This window comes from Gossypium hirsutum, chromosome D13 (genome assembly GCF_007990345.1).
Source record: "Gossypium hirsutum isolate 1008001.06 chromosome D13, Gossypium_hirsutum_v2.1, whole genome shotgun sequence".
In the NCBI taxonomy this organism is placed as follows: Eukaryota; Viridiplantae; Streptophyta; class Magnoliopsida; order Malvales; family Malvaceae; genus Gossypium; species Gossypium hirsutum.
Genome location: NC_053449.1, coordinates 61,407,190 through 61,428,696, shown reverse-complemented (window position 1 = coordinate 61,428,696; position 21,507 = coordinate 61,407,190). Strand labels below are relative to the sequence as shown.

At 30.1% G+C, this 21,507-nt stretch overlaps 2 protein-coding genes across 2 annotated transcripts; both read left to right on the top strand.

Moving 5' to 3' along the window:
* Positions 1-3,325: 3,325 nt before the first annotated feature.
* Positions 3,326-10,507, top strand: LOC121225232 (probable sucrose-phosphate synthase 1). The gene is made up of 13 exons (XM_041109449.1): positions 3,326-3,789; positions 3,887-3,976; positions 5,094-5,335; positions 5,589-5,652; positions 5,750-6,448; positions 6,680-6,796; positions 6,924-7,055; positions 7,170-7,346; positions 7,808-7,861; positions 7,942-8,004; positions 8,117-9,055; positions 9,194-9,321; positions 9,876-10,507. The coding sequence occupies exons 1-13, from the start codon at positions 3,607-3,609 to the stop codon at positions 10,147-10,149; spliced, it is 3,162 nt and encodes a 1,053-aa protein (XP_040965383.1). The 5' UTR covers positions 3,326-3,606; the 3' UTR covers positions 10,150-10,507.
* Positions 10,508-19,595: 9,088 nt separating this feature from the next.
* Positions 19,596-20,907, top strand: LOC121225006 (uncharacterized). Its single transcript, XM_041108664.1, has 2 exons — positions 19,596-20,248; positions 20,310-20,907. Exons 1-2 carry the CDS (start codon positions 19,596-19,598, stop codon positions 20,905-20,907), a joined length of 1,251 nt encoding a protein of 416 aa, XP_040964598.1.
* The last annotated feature ends 600 nt before the right edge of the window (positions 20,908-21,507 follow it).

Below are 21,507 nucleotides of genomic sequence, written 5' to 3'. Positions count from 1 at the left end.
TAAAGGTTGGAGGTTTATATTATGAATTTTGGTTTCGCTTCTCTTTTCATATTAAAAGTAAACTAAATTCTCTAGAATAAACAATTATAAACCATATAAATAAACTATCGTAATTAGGTTCAATAGTTGCTCAATTCAAATATTCATATTCTACTCAACGTTATCGAGAAATTATTTTGTGGACTCTTTTCACCACATCATCAATGACCCTTTTCCAATTATTTAATGATGTTTCAGTAATTTTTTTCCATACCATTGATACATAATTTGAATAATTCTTTTATCCTGAACTCAAAATCTTGAACCTTGAAGCTCAAACCCTGAATCATTTTTTTTACCTTAAATCCAAATCTCAAACCTCAAACCCTAAACTCTGGTTCAGGGATTAAGATTTTGGCTTCGGGATTTAGGGTAAAAAAATAAAATTATGTATCAATAATATGAAAAATTGATTGAAATGCTATTTAATAATTAAAAAAACCGTAAATAATGTGGTGGGAAAGGTCCATAAGATAATATCTCCAACATTATCTAATCTAATTGACCATATTCAAATAATACTTAATTTGGCGGCACATATCAAATTATGATTGAAGTTATTTGACAATATTCAAATAACTCTTAATTATCTGAATTATCATAGTATGAAATAATGCCTTCACTCATTTTTTATTGGTTTTATTTTTTTTGGCCATCAATTTCTTTTTTTGTTTGATAAGATAAGGATCAAATTGTAAGGATTTGAGACTATTGATTAATCTAATCAAGCTTCAATATGATTTTTTTTTCAATACTATTAAAAATGATTGTTTCTTTTATAAAAAAAAATTGAAGTTTTTATTATTAAAATTAATATTTTTTAAAATAAAATAAAGAAAAAAATACTATATTTATTATTTAGTACCTAAATTTAGTTTTAATGTTCAATTTAATATTAGGGTTTTTTTTCTCAATTTAATACTGGAGCTTGGCTTCATTATCTCAAGGTTTTTCAATTTGATACTCGTATTTTTCTTTCTCAATTAAGCATCTGAGTTTAGTTGTGATGTTTAATTTGATCCCCGACTTTTTTTTCTCTTACTTAAGTGCTTATGTTTTTTTTTTTTACTATAGCTCATACGTCAAATATTCATTGGGTCACATCATACCGTTTAATCTAGATATCAAATTGAACATTGAAGTCAAATTCATGTTGATTCAATCTATAATTAAATTAAATGTTTTCAATCAAGTATTGTAGGTTTAATTAGAGATACAACTCGAAATTAATGTTGATTCAATCTATAATTAAATTCTCGTGACATCAATTTTATTGATTAAATAGTCTTTAAAATTTAAATTTGATGGTTTCGAAATATAAAAAAAATACATCTCAAATTGGATTAAATCTAAATTAGACTAGTCGATTGAGGACGTAGATTTGAGTACGTTGACGCGCATTTATTCTTTTATTTATGAGTCGGGAAGAAATCATGAGTAGTTCTAGTTATTATTCCAACCAAAAAAAAATAATCGGAACCTATAATAAATATATTCATTTAAAAAAAATTAAATCCATAAATTTTAAAAAAAAATTAAAACTTATATTTTAAATCGACCCAAATTTAAAAAATTATACATAAATTTAATCCGATCCCATCTCACCCAACCATAAATTCCTCTAAATAAAGAAACTCAGATTGATGGTCATCGTCAACCATATAATTAACGTTTCATTGAAATAAGATTAAAATAAAATAAAGCGTAGTACGATTTTGTAAATAATTAATACTAATAATCTGACACGTACATATGCCAACGTTCCATATTGAAACAAATATAATAATTAATCATCAGCGCAGTTTATGCCATAAATATTGTTTTTTAATTGGATACGTATGCATTATATCATTTGATTAGGCCAGTTGGTCTGGACTTTTCTAGGAAATAAAACACCTTCTATTATTTGATTTGACAGCAGAATTTTCTCCTTTGTCAAAAAAGTAAATTAATTAGAAATTAATGAATCTGATTAAGGATATAAACTTAATATATATATATATTACTAAATAATATTATAGAGATTAATTTTTGTCTAAAATCATTAAAATTGAATAAGTAAAGTAATTACAAAATGTTTCAAACATATTCAAATAATTTAGAAATTAAAACAATATAAAAAACTATCACGATTTCATTTTTAACAATTTAAAAATATTATTAATAATTTTTTATAGGTTATATTTTATATACATTTTAAAATTAATCTATTTTAATGTTAAAATTAATAATATTTGATTTTTTATAATTTTATATTTATCTTTACTCTTCTTAATCCATGAATGTAATTGTCTCTTATTTTATTTGAAAACTATAAATTTAATTTAATAATTATTATTAATATGTGTTTTTTATAAAAAAACTATATTAAAGCTTAATAATTTAATATTCACCTATTTTAATATTTAAAATATAAAAATTCTAAAAAAATAAATTTAAGGTAAGGAGTAAAAGAGTAATTTATCTAAATTGAAAATAAGAATTTCAAATGAAAAGTCTTACACATTAGAAAATGTAAATAAATATGGTTATCTATTTTTTTTATATAGAACCTTGTAATATATAATATATGATATGATGAGACTCGAATATAATTTTATCGATTTAAAAAATAATAATTATGAATTGAATTAATTTTAAGTTTATAATATAAATTAAACCCCATGTGATGGCCTGATGGTCAAGAGTATTCGTCGCTTTAAATGTGATTTGGATTTGAGTTGTTCTAATCGTATTGGTTGTTCGGGTTTTATCCTGTTATTGTAATTAAAAAAGAAAAAGTGAATGTTTGCATTTGAAGTTTTCAACCTTTTAATTGAACTATTTGGTAATGATTTTTTTCAGTTCCTTTTTAAAAAGTGTGGTCTCTTTTATTTACTTTTAAAAATTTTGGGTAAAGTTAGAAAAGGAAAATTTGTCATAAATGCTATAAAAATCCATCCCTAAAACAACATTTTCTTTTTTTTTCTTTTTTTAACCTATAATAATATTATTTAATATATTTTTAACCCAGTGAGATTTAAAAATTATTAAATACTTCATTTTTTTAAATTTTTCGCGCGTAATTAGGGGTCGTAGGGGTTCGGTCCCTCTAAAATGTAAAATTTTACTTTAATTCTCTAAAATAATAAAAATTTAATTTAATTTTTTTGACTTCATTTAATAAAATATTATTTAGTAAAAGTAAATTACAATTATTAGGGATTTTTTGTTCGTATGAAAATCTCTATATACAAAATTGACAACAATATATATATATTTATATAATCAAATTAAAATTTCATTATATGACAAAGACTGCGTTTAAACCGTAAAAAAGAAAGAAAAAACTTAATATTCCTTTGCTCCTAGTCCTAGATTCACTCTGGAGATTGTGCATAGCCATTACTATTTCAGCTTTTTTTGCAACAGTGTTCTTATCGTGTAAGCAAGAAACAAATTCCATTAACTAATCCATCATCATCTTCAATTTCCTGTAACACACACAAACACAAAAAGAAATACCCATCACCTTGTTTCAGCTTCTCTTTCATTCAATCTATCACCGTTCTTCTTCCCTTCAAGGAAATGGCGGGTAATGATTGGATAAATAGTTACTTGGAGGCGATTTTGGATGTGGGTCCTAACTTAGACGATGCTAAATCGTCGTTGTTGCTCCGGGAACGAGGTAGGTTCAGCCCCACCCGTTATTTCGTGGAGGAGGTCATTACTGGGTTCGATGAAACTGATCTACATCGTTCTTGGGTTAAGGTGCTCTTTGATTTGTTATGTTTGGTGGATTGTGTTATGTTTTTTTTTTTTTTACACTATGGGTTTTAGCTGAATTTTTTTAAAATGGTTGCTATAGGCTCAAGCAACGAGGAGTCCTCAAGAGAGAAACACTAGATTGGAGAATATGTGTTGGAGGATTTGGAATTTGGCTCGGCAGAAGAAGCAGGTTCTTTGGTTTCTTTCTTTCTTTTTGGATGGCCTTTTGTTTTTATTCACCATGTTTGGATTGTGATTTAAGATGTTCAAATGTGGAGTGATCACGGTTTGTGGCTGGAATGGAATGTGAAGCATAATATGATCGGGAGTTTTTTTTTTGTTTATATATATTTATTTTTGATATTTTGGGTTGAATTGGTCTACTTATAAAGTTAGTGAAAAATGTGAGATAAAAATGGTGAGTCTAGCTGATTTGTTGAAGGGGTTGATGCCTTGATGGAATGTTATTTAATGGGTTTATATAGGTTTTTTCAATTCTCTAACAATTGATACTCAGTAAATATAACCTTGTTAAGAAGATTTTGTTTGCATCATTTGTTTGTTTGCCTTTTGCTTCCACAAGCGAAAGGCAAAAAAAGTGAGTTTGCACGAAAAAATAGTAATGTTTTAAGTAATTCGTATGATTTGTAAAGCCACAAGGAAACAGAGCCTTTTTTTTATCTAGCTTTACTGTGGTTGAATTAGCAGGCTTAAGCTGGTGTTTTGGCAACCTAAGCTTAATCCTTCCTCAATGCTTAATCGCTAAACATAAATGGCTTTTTCTTTGAATTCAACTTAACACGTTGCGGAGAAAACAAAATGCTAATTTAATTCAAATTAACACGTTTCGGAGAAAACAAAATGCTAATTTAATTCAACTCAACATGTTTTGGAGAAAACAAAATGCTAATTTCATTCAACTTAACACGTTTCGGAGAAAACAAAAAGCACTTTGGCTTTATCCATAAAATAACTTTTCAGTGTTCTTCATGTGCAGTGTTGATATGCTGTCTAATTTGTTTTTCTTTCTTCAAAATTAAGTTGCTATCTGAGTTGGAGTTGTTTTGACTTTTTTAACAAAATGAGAGTTTCCTGTCCATTGCTTAAATAATGAAGAAATTTTTTACGGGACTTCGTTTGCCTTCAGAGTTAAATGTATAATTTTTCCCTTCACAGGGTTGTGGTTGACATGATTAATAATAATTGGTAAACTTGAAAATTTGATTTTTCACCATCTTAATATGGTAAAAGATTTTTTGGTCTTTGTGATTAAGTGCTAAGCTTTTTTATATTTCTTTCTTTTGTAGCTTGAGTCTCAGTTGGCTCAAAGAAAGGCTAAACGCCGTCTTGAACGTGAAAGAGGCCGCAGAGAAGCAACTGCTGATATGTCTGAAGACTTATCTGAAGGGGAGAAAGGAGATATTGTTAGTGATGTATCGGCTCACGGAGAGACCCACAAAGGCAGATTGCCTAGAATCAATTCTGTTGATGCAATGGAGACTTGGGCTAGTCAACAGAAGGGGAAAAAGCTATACATTGTACTAATAAGGCATGAACTGAACTCTAGTGGTTTAGTTTTTTAACGTGGATGTAACTTTGTGTTCCAATATTTCTAGCATTTTGATAACTTTAGTTTTTTAACATAAATTCCGGTATAATTTAGCATAAAATCAACCAATTAGTTTCTGAAAGGAAATCTAGTAAAGGAAGGGAGGCGGGGGTGGGGTGGGGGGGAACCCAATTTTGACAGTTCATACAGTCTTGATGATATTCAATGTTCTTAACTACTAGTTTCCATGCAGCCTTCATGGTCTAATTCGAGGTGAAAATATGGAGCTTGGTCGGGATTCTGATACCGGTGGTCAGGTAATTAGGTTGTCGAAACTTTTCTCTCTAATTCCGGTCATAGAAAACTCATCCTATCGCATATGCTGATAAGTGATGAAACTTTTGTTGTCTATAGGTTAAGTATGTTGTGGAACTTGCAAGGGCATTGGGTTCAATGCCAGGAGTTTATCGGGTTGATTTGCTTACTAGGCAAGTTGCGTCACCAGATGTAGATTGGAGCTATGGTGAACCCACAGAGATGCTGACACCAAGAAATTCAGAAGATTTCATGGATGAGATGGGAGAGAGCAGCGGTGCGTATATTGTACGAATACCATTTGGTCCAAAGGATAAATATATTCCCAAAGAACTTCTGTGGCCTCACATCCCTGAATTTGTTGATGGTGCACTTAGCCACATAATACAGATGTCTCATGTTCTCGGTGAGCAAATTGGTAGCGGGAAACCAGTCTGGCCTGTTGCCATCCATGGACATTACGCGGATGCAGGCGACTCTGCTGCTCTTCTATCTGGTGCTTTAAATGTACCAATGCTTTTTACTGGCCACTCACTTGGACGAGATAAGTTGGAACAACTTTTAAAGCAGGGCCGCTTATCAAAGGATGAAATAAATACAACATACAAAATTATGCGTCGAATAGAGGCTGAAGAATTATCTCTTGATGCCTCTGAAATAGTCATAACCAGTACTAGACAGGAAATAGATGAACAATGGCGTTTATATGATGGTTTTGATCCAGTCCTGGAACGTAAACTGCGTGCAAGGATCAGACGTAATGTCAGCTGCTATGGAAGGTTCATGCCTCGCATGGTTGTAAGTTCCAAAACATTAAACTTTGCAAGGTGGTTTCTTAAATGTCAAAGAGTGCTGTTCAGCTTTGAGCTTGGCTTATGGACAGTATTGCATGTGTAGTATGTTATTTCTTTGAGCTTGGCTGGGCCAGGCACATTGTTTGATGCTTGCTTCACTCTGATAAACATGCAAACATGATTTTTCTCTTGCTAGTTCAGGGGATGTTGATTATGTATCTGTCTTTTTGTTCAGATAATTCCTCCTGGAATGGAATTCCATCATATTGTTCCACAAGATGGTGATATGGATGGTGAGGTAGAAGGAAATGAAGAATATCCATCTTCCCCTGATCCGCCTATCTGGTCCGAGGTTCTAATAATTCCTTATACATTTATTACGAAGTGCTTTGTTTTAATGTGCCCAAACCCAAAGATAATACTACTATATCTCTTGCTACCGTCAAATTGAAACTAGTTTTGAACTTGGTATTTTGTAGATAATGCGCTTCTTCAGCAATCCTCGGAAGCCTATGATACTTGCCCTTGCTAGACCAGATCCCAAAAAGAACATCACTACGTTGGTCAAAGCTTTCGGTGAATGTCGTCCACTACGGGAGCTTGCAAACCTTGTATGTTTGAATAACTAATGAGCCTTCCTCTTACTGCCAGTTTTGGGAAAGCTGAAGCACTTTTATTGCTGCTTTCATTTAATTCTACATTTTTCTTTCTTTGGTGCTCTATAGACTCTAATCATGGGAAACCGAGATGGAATTGATGAAATGTCAAGCACAAATGCTTCTGTTCTTCTCTCAGTGCTTAAGCTTATTGACAAATATGATCTTTACGGACAAGTGGCATATCCTAAACACCATAAACAGTTTGAGGTTCCTGATATCTACCGACTAGCAGCAAAGACAAAGGTAATATTTTATTTCTTCCTTTAGTGTATTTTCAACTCGTAGATGGCTTGATATTCTGGGCTACTTCCATTGCAGTGTGCATGCTTTGAACTTACCTTTTCTATTTGGTCTCTTGTTACAAAACTCTTATCCGGTTCCCAGTGCCAAATTGTTGTAATAACTGCATTCTACTTCTATTATCTTATTTGTGAAAGGACTATGTCATTGCAGTTGTTATCCATGCCAATTTATATATATTATTTAGAGAATTTATAGTTAGATTGTGGAATTTCTGTCTTTTGTTGAGAAGGGATGTGACTTGGATTGTTTTGTTATTCAATCACTGAGACACTTGGTTTGGGTATCTTAGTATTCTTGTTGATTCTTTGGCCTCAATATCTTATAAAGTTGTTATGAGCTCTCATAACTCTCTCTGTATAGTATTTGCCTACCTCTTTTTCTTATCCAATCTTCTTGTGCAGGGTGTTTTCATCAATCCAGCTTTTATCGAACCGTTTGGGCTTACTTTGATCGAGGTGTTCTGCAAAATAAGTTATAAATAGTGTTTATTTCATCTTATTTCCGAACCATATATGACTTTGCTCTTTTGTTGCAGGCTGCAGCTCATGGTTTGCCTATTGTTGCCACCAAAAATGGAGGTCCTGTTGACATACATCGGGTATGACTCATCAAATATTTTGTTTTTTACTTGACATCAGAGAATCACAAGCATTTGCAAGAATCTGAAGTTTGAATCACAGCGGTGATAATCAATATGACATGTTTCGCAGGTGCTTGACAATGGTCTTCTTGTGGATCCTCATGACCAGCAGTCTATTGCTGGTGCTCTTCTGAAGCTTGTTGCAGACAAGCATCTCTGGGCAAGATGCCGTCAAAATGGTTTGAAGAACATTCACCTATTTTCATGGCCAGAGCACTGTAAAACTTACTTATCTCGAATTGCCAGTTGCAAAACAAGGCATCCACAGTGGCAAAGGAGTGATGATGGAGGTGAAAGTTCAGAAACAGATTCACCGAGTGATTCATTGAGAGATATACATGATATTTCTTTGAACCTAAAGTTTTCAATGGATGGAGATAGGAGTGGAGCTAGTGGAAATGATAATTCTTTAGATTCCGAAGGGAATGACCGAAATAGTAAGTTGGAGAATGCCGTTTTATCATGGTCAAAAGGTGTTTTAAAAGATCAAAGGAAAGCTGGATCCGGAGACAGAATTGACCATGGTTCCAGCACAGGTAAGTTTCCAGCATTAAGGAGGAGGAAACATATTTTTGTCATTGCTGTGGACTCCGACTCCAATGAAGACCTTCTTGATGCTATCAGAAAGGTTTTTGAGGCTGTCGAAAAAGAAAGGATTGAAGGCTCTATAGGTTTTATATTGTCAACATACATGACCATATCTGAGATACAGTCTTTTCTAGTCTCTGGAGGCTTGAATGCTAATGATTTTGATGCTTTCATCTGCAATAGCGGTAGTGATCTCTTCTATTCAACTATTAACCCTGAAGATGGTCCCTTTGTAATTGACTTCTATTATCACTCACACATCGAGCACCGTTGGGGTGGGGAAGGGTTGAGAAAGACTTTGGTCCGTTGGGCTGGATCGGTTACTGATAAGATGGAAGGGAATGAGGAGCATATTGTCACTGTAGCTGAACACCTTTCGACCAATTACTGCTACACTTTTGAAGTGAAAAATGCAGGAAGGGTAAGTTTTCTTTCATTAAGGATGAATTCGACTTTACATTTCTAACTTGTCTAGCATGTGATCATATGTTCACATATGTTTATGATTTTCTTTATGATATCATGGGAAACATCTATTTTATGTTTATGTTCTTCTCAGGTTCCCCCTGTTAAAGAGCTCCGAAAGTCGCTGAGAATTCAAGCTCTCCGTTGTAATGTTATTTATTGTCGAAATGGAACCAGGATAAATGTTATTCCAGTTTTGGCATCTCGTTCTCAAGCCCTCAGGTAGAGTTTTTATGTTTCTTTTATTAATGCTGCTGGGTTTGATCCCTGGTTACCGGAACTAAGAGTCCGAAACTCTACCAACGGACCATGTTGCTTGAATATCCATGTTTGACACACGTGTCCAAAACATATTCAGATATGGGTAGGGGATATGACCCTCAAAGACTCTCCAAATACATAGAAAAAATTGAACAACCCATGAAGGCCATTTATCCATGCCTGACACTCTCAGTCACAACCGAGTCTGAGTTTGTTTCGATCAATATTTTCTCAATGTGTAGTCAACAAAGCAATGCAATTTTCTCTTTTTCTTTCTCCGTCCCTTTTCTTCATGGGGAAATTTTTCGGGTTTTATTGAGTCAACAAAAACAGCTTTGAAATGTTAATGCTTGAACTTCTTTCTCGTCTCCGATCTTCCTCAGGCCGTCAGTTGCTTTTTATCTTTAAATGGTTGTTTTCATGTTTGCTCATTGGGATTTTTTCTTTTGATTGTTCTTAAACTTATCCTATTTAACTCTGTATCAATCCAATGACACCCCAGACACACATTTCAGGTATTTATACGTTCGGTGGGGCATCGACCTGTCGAAAATGGTGGTTTTTGTTGGAGATTCTGGGGACACTGATTATGAAGGTTTGCTTGGTGGGGTGCATAAAAGCATAATATTGAAAGGAATTTGCTGCAACACAAGCAATCAACTGCTCGCCAACAGAAATTATCCGCTCTCTGATGTCATGCCCGTCGACAGTCCCAACATTCTTCAGACATCCCAAGATTGCACGAGCACAGACGTTCGAGAATCCTTGGAGAATTTACTCAAAAGCTAAGAAACATTAAGGCCAGGCCTCCATTCAAGATTCTCAGCAAACTCTGGTCACCTACCGTACTTTCTCCAGCACCTGCTCGGGACTAGTAAAACATACCTTTAAGCCATGGACTTCACAGGGCTGATAGCTTTTCCTTTTTCTTTATTACCCTGAAACATAAAAATAAAAAATAAAAAAAAATCTAAATATATATCCCTGATATTTGTACATTCCTTAAAAAATGTCCTTTTTCTGTTTGGTTTTGCAGCAAATAAAGTTTGAATACCAGCTGTTGAACTTGAATTTATATATGGCTGTTGTATCATTAAAAATGTTTGGAATTGGACTACCTTCAAGCCTGTATTTGGCTTTGTTCTTATCATAATAGTCCAATACCAATGTGGATATTATTTAGTCCCTGGACTCTTCAAATCGGTCAATTTTAATCCCTATGCTTTTTAAATTTTAAAATTTTAGCCCTAACCCAAACATTAGCAGTTAAATATGTTTGGTTAAATCCAATACTAATTTTGTACTATGTGTTCAGATGTAGATTTGGTCTATATTTTCCAATTGGACCATTCTAGGATCTTATACTTTTAAAAATTTGAAATTTTAGTCTCTGTGCAAATGATGGCAGCTAATCTGTTAATTGTAATTTTAGTAAGTGATAAGTGAAAATAACAAAAATAGTCAAATTAAAGTGAAGAGATAAAATGATAAATTTCCAGTTTTCATCCCTTTACTATAATCAAATTTAGGATTTAATCTTTATATTTTAATTTTTAATTTAACATAATAATTTGGATCTCTACTTTTTAAAATGACATTAGTTAATTCAAATAGTCATTATCCTCCAATATTTCGATTAAAATGCAGACATAAATTGTTCTTAAAAACTCTTTTCTAATACAAAACTCTATCTCGATATGACAAGTCAAGTTATATAACAATGGTCAAATTGTAATTTTGATCCCTCTCTATACTTTAACTTTTTATATAATTTAATACATCAACTTTTATAATTTAAGACCTTCCTTACATCATACACGTCCATCTCTCTCTCTCTTACATTATAACATAATGGTTAAATTTCAATTCTTATCCCTCTATTTTTTAAAGGATTATATAACAATGGTCAAATTTTAGTTTTTGATCCCTATATTACGCTCAAATTTGAGATTTAATCTCTATACTTCAATTTTTTTACATAATTTGATGCACTAACTTTTACAATGTTATTAGTTAGCCTAAATGTTTTATTCTAATTAAAATGCTTATGTGAATTTTAATAATTTTTACCATTGTTAAAGTTCTTTGTTAAATTTAGGTCCATTATAAATATCATTTTTTTGTCACATGGATACCAAGCGAGTTTTTTCTTTTTTAAATTCCAAAATGTCAATCAGTGAATTTAATAGAAGAAATTTCACAGTAACAACTAGACCCAATTTTTTAAATTTAGAAAGTAGAGATGTTAAATTCTTGAAAATAAAAATAGATTATTAAATTCCAAATATATAAAAAGTACAATAACTTGGAGCATATTGTAATTTTTAAAATTCTATTTTATAATTTAACTCAAAAAAAATTCCGGTGTGAAACTTAAGAAAATTATACTAATATATATAAAATTCAAGTAGAATCGAATCGAAAAATAAATTCATAAATATTTTGGTGTTCTTGACATATTTTTTTACTTTAAATGGTCGACACAATGTTGACTGGGCAAGTGGAGACTGCAACTTAGAGAGGTGGTCCAATTGATAGGTCGATTTTGGATAGTTTACTGTCGGCCAATTACTTTTTAGTTTTTAATCATGCATTGTTAATTTCTCAAAGTCATACATTCAAATTTGTTGAGCTAAAATTCTAAAAGAAAAAAAAAATTGTTGAGCTAAAAATTCTAAATATAAAATGACATAAAACATGATGCAAATCTAAAAATATATTATAATAAGAAAAAGCTAGAAATCTTATTTTACGCGTATGTGTGTGAAAATTACAAATTTAGTGTAAGAGTGTTCAAATAGTTAACTGAACCGAACTAGTATTAACTAAATTAATCGAACTTTTTAATCCTTTAACCGTTAACCAAATCGATTTTTTTTCAAAAAAATTAACTGAACCGAAATTTTTATGTTTTTTTATTTTTTTGGTTAAAACAAGTATAAACTATATCACAATAAATAAATTGATAATGTTCATTTGATAGAATTATCGGAATTAAAACATCATATAAATTGTAATATTAATTATTAAGTTCGGTTAATTACCCAATTTTGAACTGAATTAACCGATAACCGACCTCCGACCGAATTAGATCGGTTAACCGACCGATTAATCGAATTAGATCTGTTCGGCCGGTTAATTTGGTTTTAATTGAAAGTTGAATATCCCTCATTTAAAGTACAAATGTATGTTTAAAAATAACATACAATAAATGATGAAACGTATGATTTGAAATTACCTAATAATAATAACATATGAAATATGTACATTATTAAAATGACAAAATTAGATTTTTTTTTATCATCATCAATCTTGAGTCGGTATCAAGTTAACTTTTGACACCAATTTAATCAAATACAATATTAAGAAATACAACTTACGGAGGTAAATTAAAAGTTTTATTAATGCAATTGACGTGAGTTCAAATTTTACTATATACATAGTTTTATTAGTTTTTTTTAAAATGAAAAGATTAAAATACCCTCAAATAATATTACTTATTTTAATTACGAAAGGACATTCTCGTAATTTCTTAACTAAGTTGGTATTTGGTTGGCTCGTGCCACTAACTCAGTCAGGAGTTTTAAAATTTTAACGGTCAAATTACTTTTCTATTTAAAAAAGCAAAATGGCTAAGTTTTAAAGATTGGATGCCAAAGTGATAAAAAAAATAATTAGGATCAGAGTGATAAAAAAGAGTAAACATTATAGACTAAATTTATTATTATACCACATGAAACCCCGTGGTTAATTTATTATTTAATTAATTAACACAAATATTTAATATATGAGGGGAAAAAAACAAAAAAAAACACAAAGCATAATACCAATTAAGAGTTTTACTTAATAAAGGTCTAAAATTATATTTTCTTTCGATACGATCCTCAAACATCTTTTATTCCTGATAGTATAAATTTGTATTTGAGATAACGAGTAAATTAAGAAATCTTAAATAATAATTCAAATAGAGTTAATTGTACTAGATGACCTTCATTTTAAATCAGTCCCTAAACCTTAAAATGTTCTAATTGCATCCCTAAACTATCAATATTATATCAATCAAGTCCTTTCATTATTGGAACCATTAACTTAACCATAAAACGACACGTAAAATCGAACATGACATATTTAAAATGAAAATTTAAAAAAGAGTAAAATATTGTGGGATAATTTTTAACATTAAAAACTAAAAATAAAGTAAAAACAAAAAGAGAGAGAGAGAGTGAACGATAGTTTCTTTAAAATCTTTGAAAATTTAAAAATCAAGATTTTTACAATATTCATTTTTCTTAAAAATTATGTTTTATAACATTTTAGCAATAGAAGGACATTATTGATATGACATTGATAGTTTAAGGATGTAATTAGAATGCTCTAAAATTTGAGGACTAAGTTAGAATGAAAGTCATAATTTTAAGATGTTTCGAATATGAAAATAAAATGAAAACCCTTTTAATCAAGCAAATAAATCAACCAACAAATTGACCAAATTTAACGTAAAATTAAATTAAGCAAACTCCATACTCAATAAAACTTGGAAGTTAAAACTTTAAAACAGGGAAACCTCTTTCTTGCGGGTTAAACCAAGCCATCTTTTGCCTAAACTTCAATTTCTTAATTTTAAGTCTTTCTTTTTTATTTCGAAAAAAAAAGTCTTGCTTTTTTAATTCCTTAATTTTTTAGATTAACATGTTTATTATTTGCTTAAGAAAAAAATATGAGAAATTTTAAGGTTAAATTATGGTTTTGACCCAAAATCAATGGTAGTATTTTAATAAGAATATTTAAAGGTGTTGATTATTTGAAATGATTAATGGCATTATAAAAGTAGATGTATCAAATCATGATAAATCAGAATATAAAGATTGATTCTCGATTTTAAGCAAAGTGGAAGGATTAAAACAATAATTTCATTCTTAATTTTTGTCTTTTGCATTGACCAAAGTTCTTTCTTGATTATTTTTTAATTGAGTTTATGTTTGATTAATTCATAATAGTAACTTAATCAAACATTTTCAACATAAATGTTTTAAAATGATTATGATAGAATAAAATATACAAAACTTATCATGAATGCATAAATTATGTATGGATGGCTATTGGTGAAATATCTACAAAATTTTATAAAACCCAAATCCTCAAATTGTTTTGAAAATTGAATTCGTTTTATAATTATTATATTCGAATATGATTTTGTTAAAATTACAATTGGGTTAATTAAAAAATTAAAATAAAAAAGGTAGATAATGGGTCGTAGTATAGTAGATTCAAATAATACATTCGAATATTGTTGATTGGGTTTTAGTTGGATTTGTATGAATATTGTTGTCAATGTAGGAGGACGTGGGTTCGAGTGTGTTGAAGCGTATTATCTTTCTATTTATGGGTAGGGGTGGGGCTATGAGTAGTTCTAAACATTGCGTCAGAAAAGAGCAGATATGATCAGACCCTATAATGAGATTGTTCAACCAATATATGTAAAAAATCAAAATGATACTATCTATTTTCCTTCCTAAAAGGCTAAATGCTTTTCAAAATGATCTTATAAAGACCAGACCTTTATAAAAGTGCTTAAATGAAGGTTTTTCACACACTTTATCCCAGTTTGTAGTGAAAATTAGGTGAATACTGACATGTTTAGAATATAATATATGATTGATAAATTAGATATTACTAGAAAAGAAAAGAAAAAAAACATAACTTAAAACCTGGTATACGACATTTGAAAAGCTCTTATTTGAGCACTTTTAAAAAAAGTTTGGCCCTTATTTAACCATTTTGAAAAGTTTAATCCTTATACGAACAACCCTTAAAATGTTAAATCCTAATTTGAGCATTTAGCCTTTCTAAAACGATTAGGCATAATAAAAAACAGTTACCTAGTTTTTTACATAATGTATGGGAGGGATGAAGTTACATGAGTGTGAATCTAACGCTGACAATAGAATATAATAGTTGAATTTATCAATATAATTGATGTAAAGCAACTGCACTAACACCAACCTATGAACGTAGGAGAAGAGAAGGGGCAGGCAGGGCCATGTGCCCCACCCGGAAATAGAAAATTTTCTATATAGACTTTTAACTTTTAAAAAATCATTAGTATAGTAATAAAATTATATTTTGACCCCTTAATTCTTTATACATTTCTACCCTTAAAATAATTTTTTGATTTCACCCTGCAAGAATAAATTCTTCAAATAGGTATCAACCATGTAACCATGCGCATAATCAACTTAGCAGTTCTATTAACTGTTTGATTAGTTTCTCTATAAATATGAACAATACGAACACTGATAATTGCATAAATCACATACGTCGTGAACCAACAAAAAAGAGATATAAAAACGCCATGCTATCATTTGCCAAATTCATAATTTCACTATTATCACAATAAAACTACTTTAATTTTACATTATCGTAAACCACTTCCTTTATAATCTATATATATGTATAAGTTCCGCAAGGAAAGTGGCAAGTTTTTTTTACGAGTCAAAGCAAGAAATTAGTTTATAAGTATAGCTTTGCATATTTAGGAAGGATATTTTTCCTTCTAAAGAAGATGCATAAAATTCTGAATTGCTATAAATTCTTATTTTCACACACAAATATAAGAAATTGTTTTATTCCTTTTCAATAAGTTTTTAAAACACTTAAGTTAACAAAATAAAAGAGCACAAAAACTTTCCTTCTTTTAAGTGATATACTATTAATGATAAATTTTAGTTTCATAGGTTGAAATATTTTCACCTTTTTCACGTAATTTAGAAAAATATATGTGTCGATTGAGTCTTGGCTTGATTGGTATAAGCATTGTTGTCAAGGTAAGAGGACGTGGGTTCAATTGCGCTGAAGCACATTGTCTTTGTCTCTTATTTATGGGTTAGAGATGAATTATTGGTATCTATGATTTCAAAATTTTCATTCCCTTAATTTTTTTTTCAATTCAATTAAAGCCACATTTAATTTTAATTTTTTAAAAAAATAAATTTTATATATATTTATCCACATAATCAGTATCGTAATCTAATATATGTATAATTATATGTTTGCTATATAAAAATTCTAAAGATTACGTCTACAATTACTTAAAAGGTATTCCTTTCAATTAAGACATGAGGTGTCATTTGAACCCCAAGAAAGGTGCCATGCCTTTTTATTTAGGATTAATGTTTTAAAAGGTCCTTGAACGTTTTCGAAAAAATTAATTAAGTCCTTGTGATCTTTTTGCATCCAATTGAGACCCTGAATTAAAAAAAGAAAAAGAAGACTAAATAAGCCATTTGACTAACATTGACCGTTACAATACTAATGTGGTCATTAATAGTGCTAACATGGCAATGCCATGTCAGCAAAAAATAAAAAAAAAATAAAAAGATAAAAATTCAAAATTAAAAGGAATGTTTAATTTTTTATTGAAACGAACCTAGAAAACCATTGTTTAGGTTCATTCATTTCAAAGCTTTTAAAAAATTATTCTTGAAAATATTTTTATAAATTCATAAAACATTATTAAAATTTATAAAAAAATATTAAAAAAATTTTAAAAAAATTAAAAAATTAAAAACCATTTAAAAGTTAAGTTCAAAATGTCAATTTGGCCAAATTCATTTAAGATGATTTTTTAAAATTATATAAAGTTTAAAAAATATTGAAAATTAATTTTCTTTAAAAAATTGATATGTGTATTGATGTTTTAATTTTATTGGTACCTTTTAGTATGTATAAAAAATAAAAAAACATTTTATAAAATAAATAAAAAAATATTTTAATTTCATTAATCGTACCTTTAAATTTCTTTTTAATGTATGGATAATCCAATTAAAAAAGTGTATCAATTATTTTATTACATGTGTATCCTAAAAGATGTATCAATTATTTTATAGTCTAACATTTTTAAATAATTGGATATATTCATACGTTAAAAAAAACTTTACACATATGATTAATAAAATTAAAATTAAAATTATTTATTTATTTTATTTTTTATACATCCTAAAAGGTACCAATAGAATTAAAACATTGATACACATATCAATTTTTTTAAATAAAAATAATTTTTAATATATTTAAAATTGATATAATTTAGAAAAATCATCTTGAATGAATGTGAACATAATGTTGTCCAGGTTCACATTGAATTTGGACAACCATATGTCTAGATTTATTACGGACTTAGCTTTTAAATCATTTTTATTTTTATTTTTTGAACTTTATTTAATATTTTTATAAATTTTAATAACGTTTTACAAATTTATAATTTTTTAAAAAATTAAATTTTTAAAAGAAATTAAGCTTTGAAATGAAGTCCAAGTTCATTTCGATAAAAAATAAATATTTCTTTAAATTTTTTATTTTTTAAAAATATTTTTTTATTTTCTACTGACGTGGCAGTACCATGTCAGCAACTGTTGGTGACATGGAGCGCCACATTAACATCATTAATGATCATATTAGCGCTGTAACGATCAGCGTTAGTCAAAGAGTCTATTTGCTAGTTTTGTTAGTTTAGAGGCTCAATTGGGTACAAAAAGATTGCAAGTGTTTAATTGATTTTTTGATAACAATTTGAGTTTTATTTACTAAATAGCAGTCATGATTCCATATAATAAGTATTGTTTATTTTTCAAAAACTATTTGATAATTTTTTACATTAATCTATATTATTATTAAATTATTGATTGGACTGATGTTATGGGTTAATCCAACAATAACTTAATTAAAAATATTTATTTAAAAAAAATAAGAAATATTATTATAAAATTATTTTTTTTAATATTTTTATTCAAAATCTATAAAAAATCATTTAAATCCAAAAAAAAAAAAACTTGAAATACCTACGTAGTGAGATTTGAAACTAGTACACTAAGGTCCTCAAAAATTCTAGCATGGAGTGTTGTATATTTTGATAGTTCGTTCTACATATAATTTATACAATTTAAGGACATTAAAGCATATTTTGTTACTTAATATACTTCTATAATTTCAAATTTTATTTAAGTGTTTTTTTAAGCATTTTTCAACCGGTTTCTGAGCATAAGATCGATACCTCTAGGGTATAGTATCGATCCTCCCTCAAGTCAATAATCACATGCTTATTTAGAGGGGTAAGGGCTTAATCCCCCTACTTAACGAGTAGTTTTTCTACGTTGCTATAAAATACAGTTTTTGTATGTTCAACGATTTCATCCTTAACGAGTCTAAATGGTTATAAATAAATTCCGTAGTATAAATATACTTCAAAATCACTCTAAGAAGCAAGAGATACATATCCTATAGAGAGATATTTCTTACTTAAATTCACCTCTGTAAAAAGTACATGCTCCTAATTGAACCTTAAAAGTTAGAGGTTACCAGTTGATCCTTGAAAGTCAGAATGGTTCTATCTTAATCATCGTAAAAGATTGTCAGAGAGATTTCTATCTTAGTCTTAAAAAACCGGGAGTTGTAAAAATTATACATTTCTTAGTCCTTGACAATTGACGTTGAACCTTTATAAATCAGTTGTTTTCTACCCTTTCAACCTTAGAAAAAAATTGAAGTGTCAATTCACGTCTCTTGATTAAATCCAATCTACCGAGACTTTTTAATTTTGTTATCGAATAATTAAAATCAATATTAAATAGTAAAATTTAATTAAAAATCAAAATTAATGACAAAAATTAATCATATAAAAATTGTAGGTCAAATTTAATCATATTCTCAAAATACAATATCGAATTTCGATATTCACTAAATTTACATTTTAATCCTTTATTTAGTATAAGAAATTCTGATATCAATAAATCCTAAAAAGTTACTACACAAATCAAATTAATGCTGAAAGGGCACACGGATCAAAGGAAAAAAAATATTTATTTAATGTTCAAAAGATGAAAAATTCTCACTTAAAAACTATCTGTTTTCAAGTCTAGCGAAAGCCAAAATCTTCTCCAAATTTGATCTAAAAGCAGGTTTTTGGCAACTTGGAATAAGCCCAGAAGACAGGCCCAAAACAGGGTTCTGTATTCCAAATAAGCATTTTCAATGGAAAGTCATGCCGTTTGGTTTGAAAACTGCCCCATCACTATTCCAAAAGGCGATGATAAAGATTTTCAAGCCCATCATGGACCAGGCTCTGATTTATATTGATGATATTCTGCTTTACAGTCCAGATGAAGAAAGCCATGTAATGCTTCTTGAAAAGTTTACAAGAATCATTGAAGAAAAAGGGAATTATGCTCTCTGCAAGAAAGATGCAGACAAATAAGAAAGACATTGAGTTTCTTGGTATGACTATCAAGAATGGAAAGTATCAACCACTTCCACACATTGCAGAAGAATTGAAAAGATTCCCAGACAGTAACCTCTCTCAGAAACAAGTCCAGCAATTCTTAGGGATTGTTAATTATCTCAGAGACTTTGTCTCCAAGATTGCAAAATTGATAAATCCTCTGAGAAAAATGCTGAAAAAAGATCCACCACCATGGGGTCCAAAACAAACCAAAGCAGTCCAGCAACTAAAAGAGAAAACCACCAATTTACCACCATTGCAGATTCCTTCTGAAGGAAGAAGAATTTTACAGACAGATGCAAGTGACAAATATTGGGGTGCAATACTGTTTGAAGAAGAGGATGGAAAAAGACGTCTTTGTGGATACAAAAGTGGAAGATTCACAGATGCTGAAATCCACTATCACTCCACCTTCAAGGAAATTTTAGCAGTCAAGTATGGAATTTCTAAATTCCAATTTCATCTAACAGGCTATCATTTTCTTGTAGAAATGGATATGTCCTCATTCCCAAAGATGCTGAAATTCAAACAAAAAGAAGTTCTTCATCCTCAACATCTCCGGTGGGCAGAAAATACAAAACTTGAAAGATCAAATCAGATTCCTGAAAGAAAATGGTAAGATACCACCACCACAACCGGCGGCAAGAAATGGGATTGAGTTATTTCCATCAATCAGGCAACTAGATAAACTGACGCCCTCTGGAACAACTCGATTAAACATTCCTCCACCAGAACCTAACAAGAAGCCTACTATTCATGATTTGTATGCCCAAATCAAAGCTCAAAAGGAGGAAGAGAAGCAAAAGGCAACAGAAGAAAAGAAAAAGAAAGAAAAAGCTCTGGGAAAAAGACCAGTAGAAAAACAAGAAGATGAACAGGAAAGCCCATACTCCTCACCATCTTCATCTCCACCTAGACAGATATCAAAATCTTTGATGATGCAACAAGAAGAACAATCTCAACCCTCAAATCCTTTAACAACGTTCTTAAGGGATTATAGTAGAGAAGTTCTTCCTAAAATATCTGTCCTTCATGAGCCTGAAATACCTTCAAACACTCCAGCAAATTCATCAGAAACAGAATCTGTCTCAGAAGATTCAGAGACATCAGAAAATCATGACTTTTCTGAAGAAGTCTCAGATTCTCCCCTAGAAATTATGGCCACATCCTCTGGTATAAAAGTAGAAGAAGCCTCAGAAGAAGAAATGACAGAGGAACCATCAAATGCAAACAACACCCCATGTTTCTACGGGAAAGATGGTTTTCACTCTTGATGACATTCCTATAACCAGATGGCCAGAAAGATTACAAGAATTCCACTCATGGCTTGACACCAGAAAATCAACATAAGAGAGCCATTATAACATCCTGATAGAATTTGTTTCAAGATTCACAGGAATGTTAAAAGACTGGTGGAATTCCGTTTCTCAAGGTGATCAGTTACAGTTTCTTGTTTTAACAGACTTTTCTCAGGCAATCAGAATTATCCACAGTTTCTTCATTGGAGATCCTGATGATCAGTTAACTTTAAAAAGAAGAGAGTTTTTTAAGCGCAAATGCTGTTCTTATCAGAAGAAGGATCTAACTAAGCATTTATATGCTATGATGAAGTTGTTCTATGCTCTTGGTGCTGATCCAAGCCTAAAACAAGCTGTTATTGCATCTATTCCAGATCCTCTTCAGGTGGCAATAAACCAGAATTTACACAGGCAGAATAAAAATGTTCTTAATCTAACTATGGGACAGATCCAACAAGAAGTTTTTATAGCCCTAGAAGACTTATGTAACAGGAAAAAGGTCTTCAAGGATTATCTTCATGGTGATCGAAGGTTAGAAAAAGCCTGTGATGATTCCCATTTAAAGATTAAATGTGG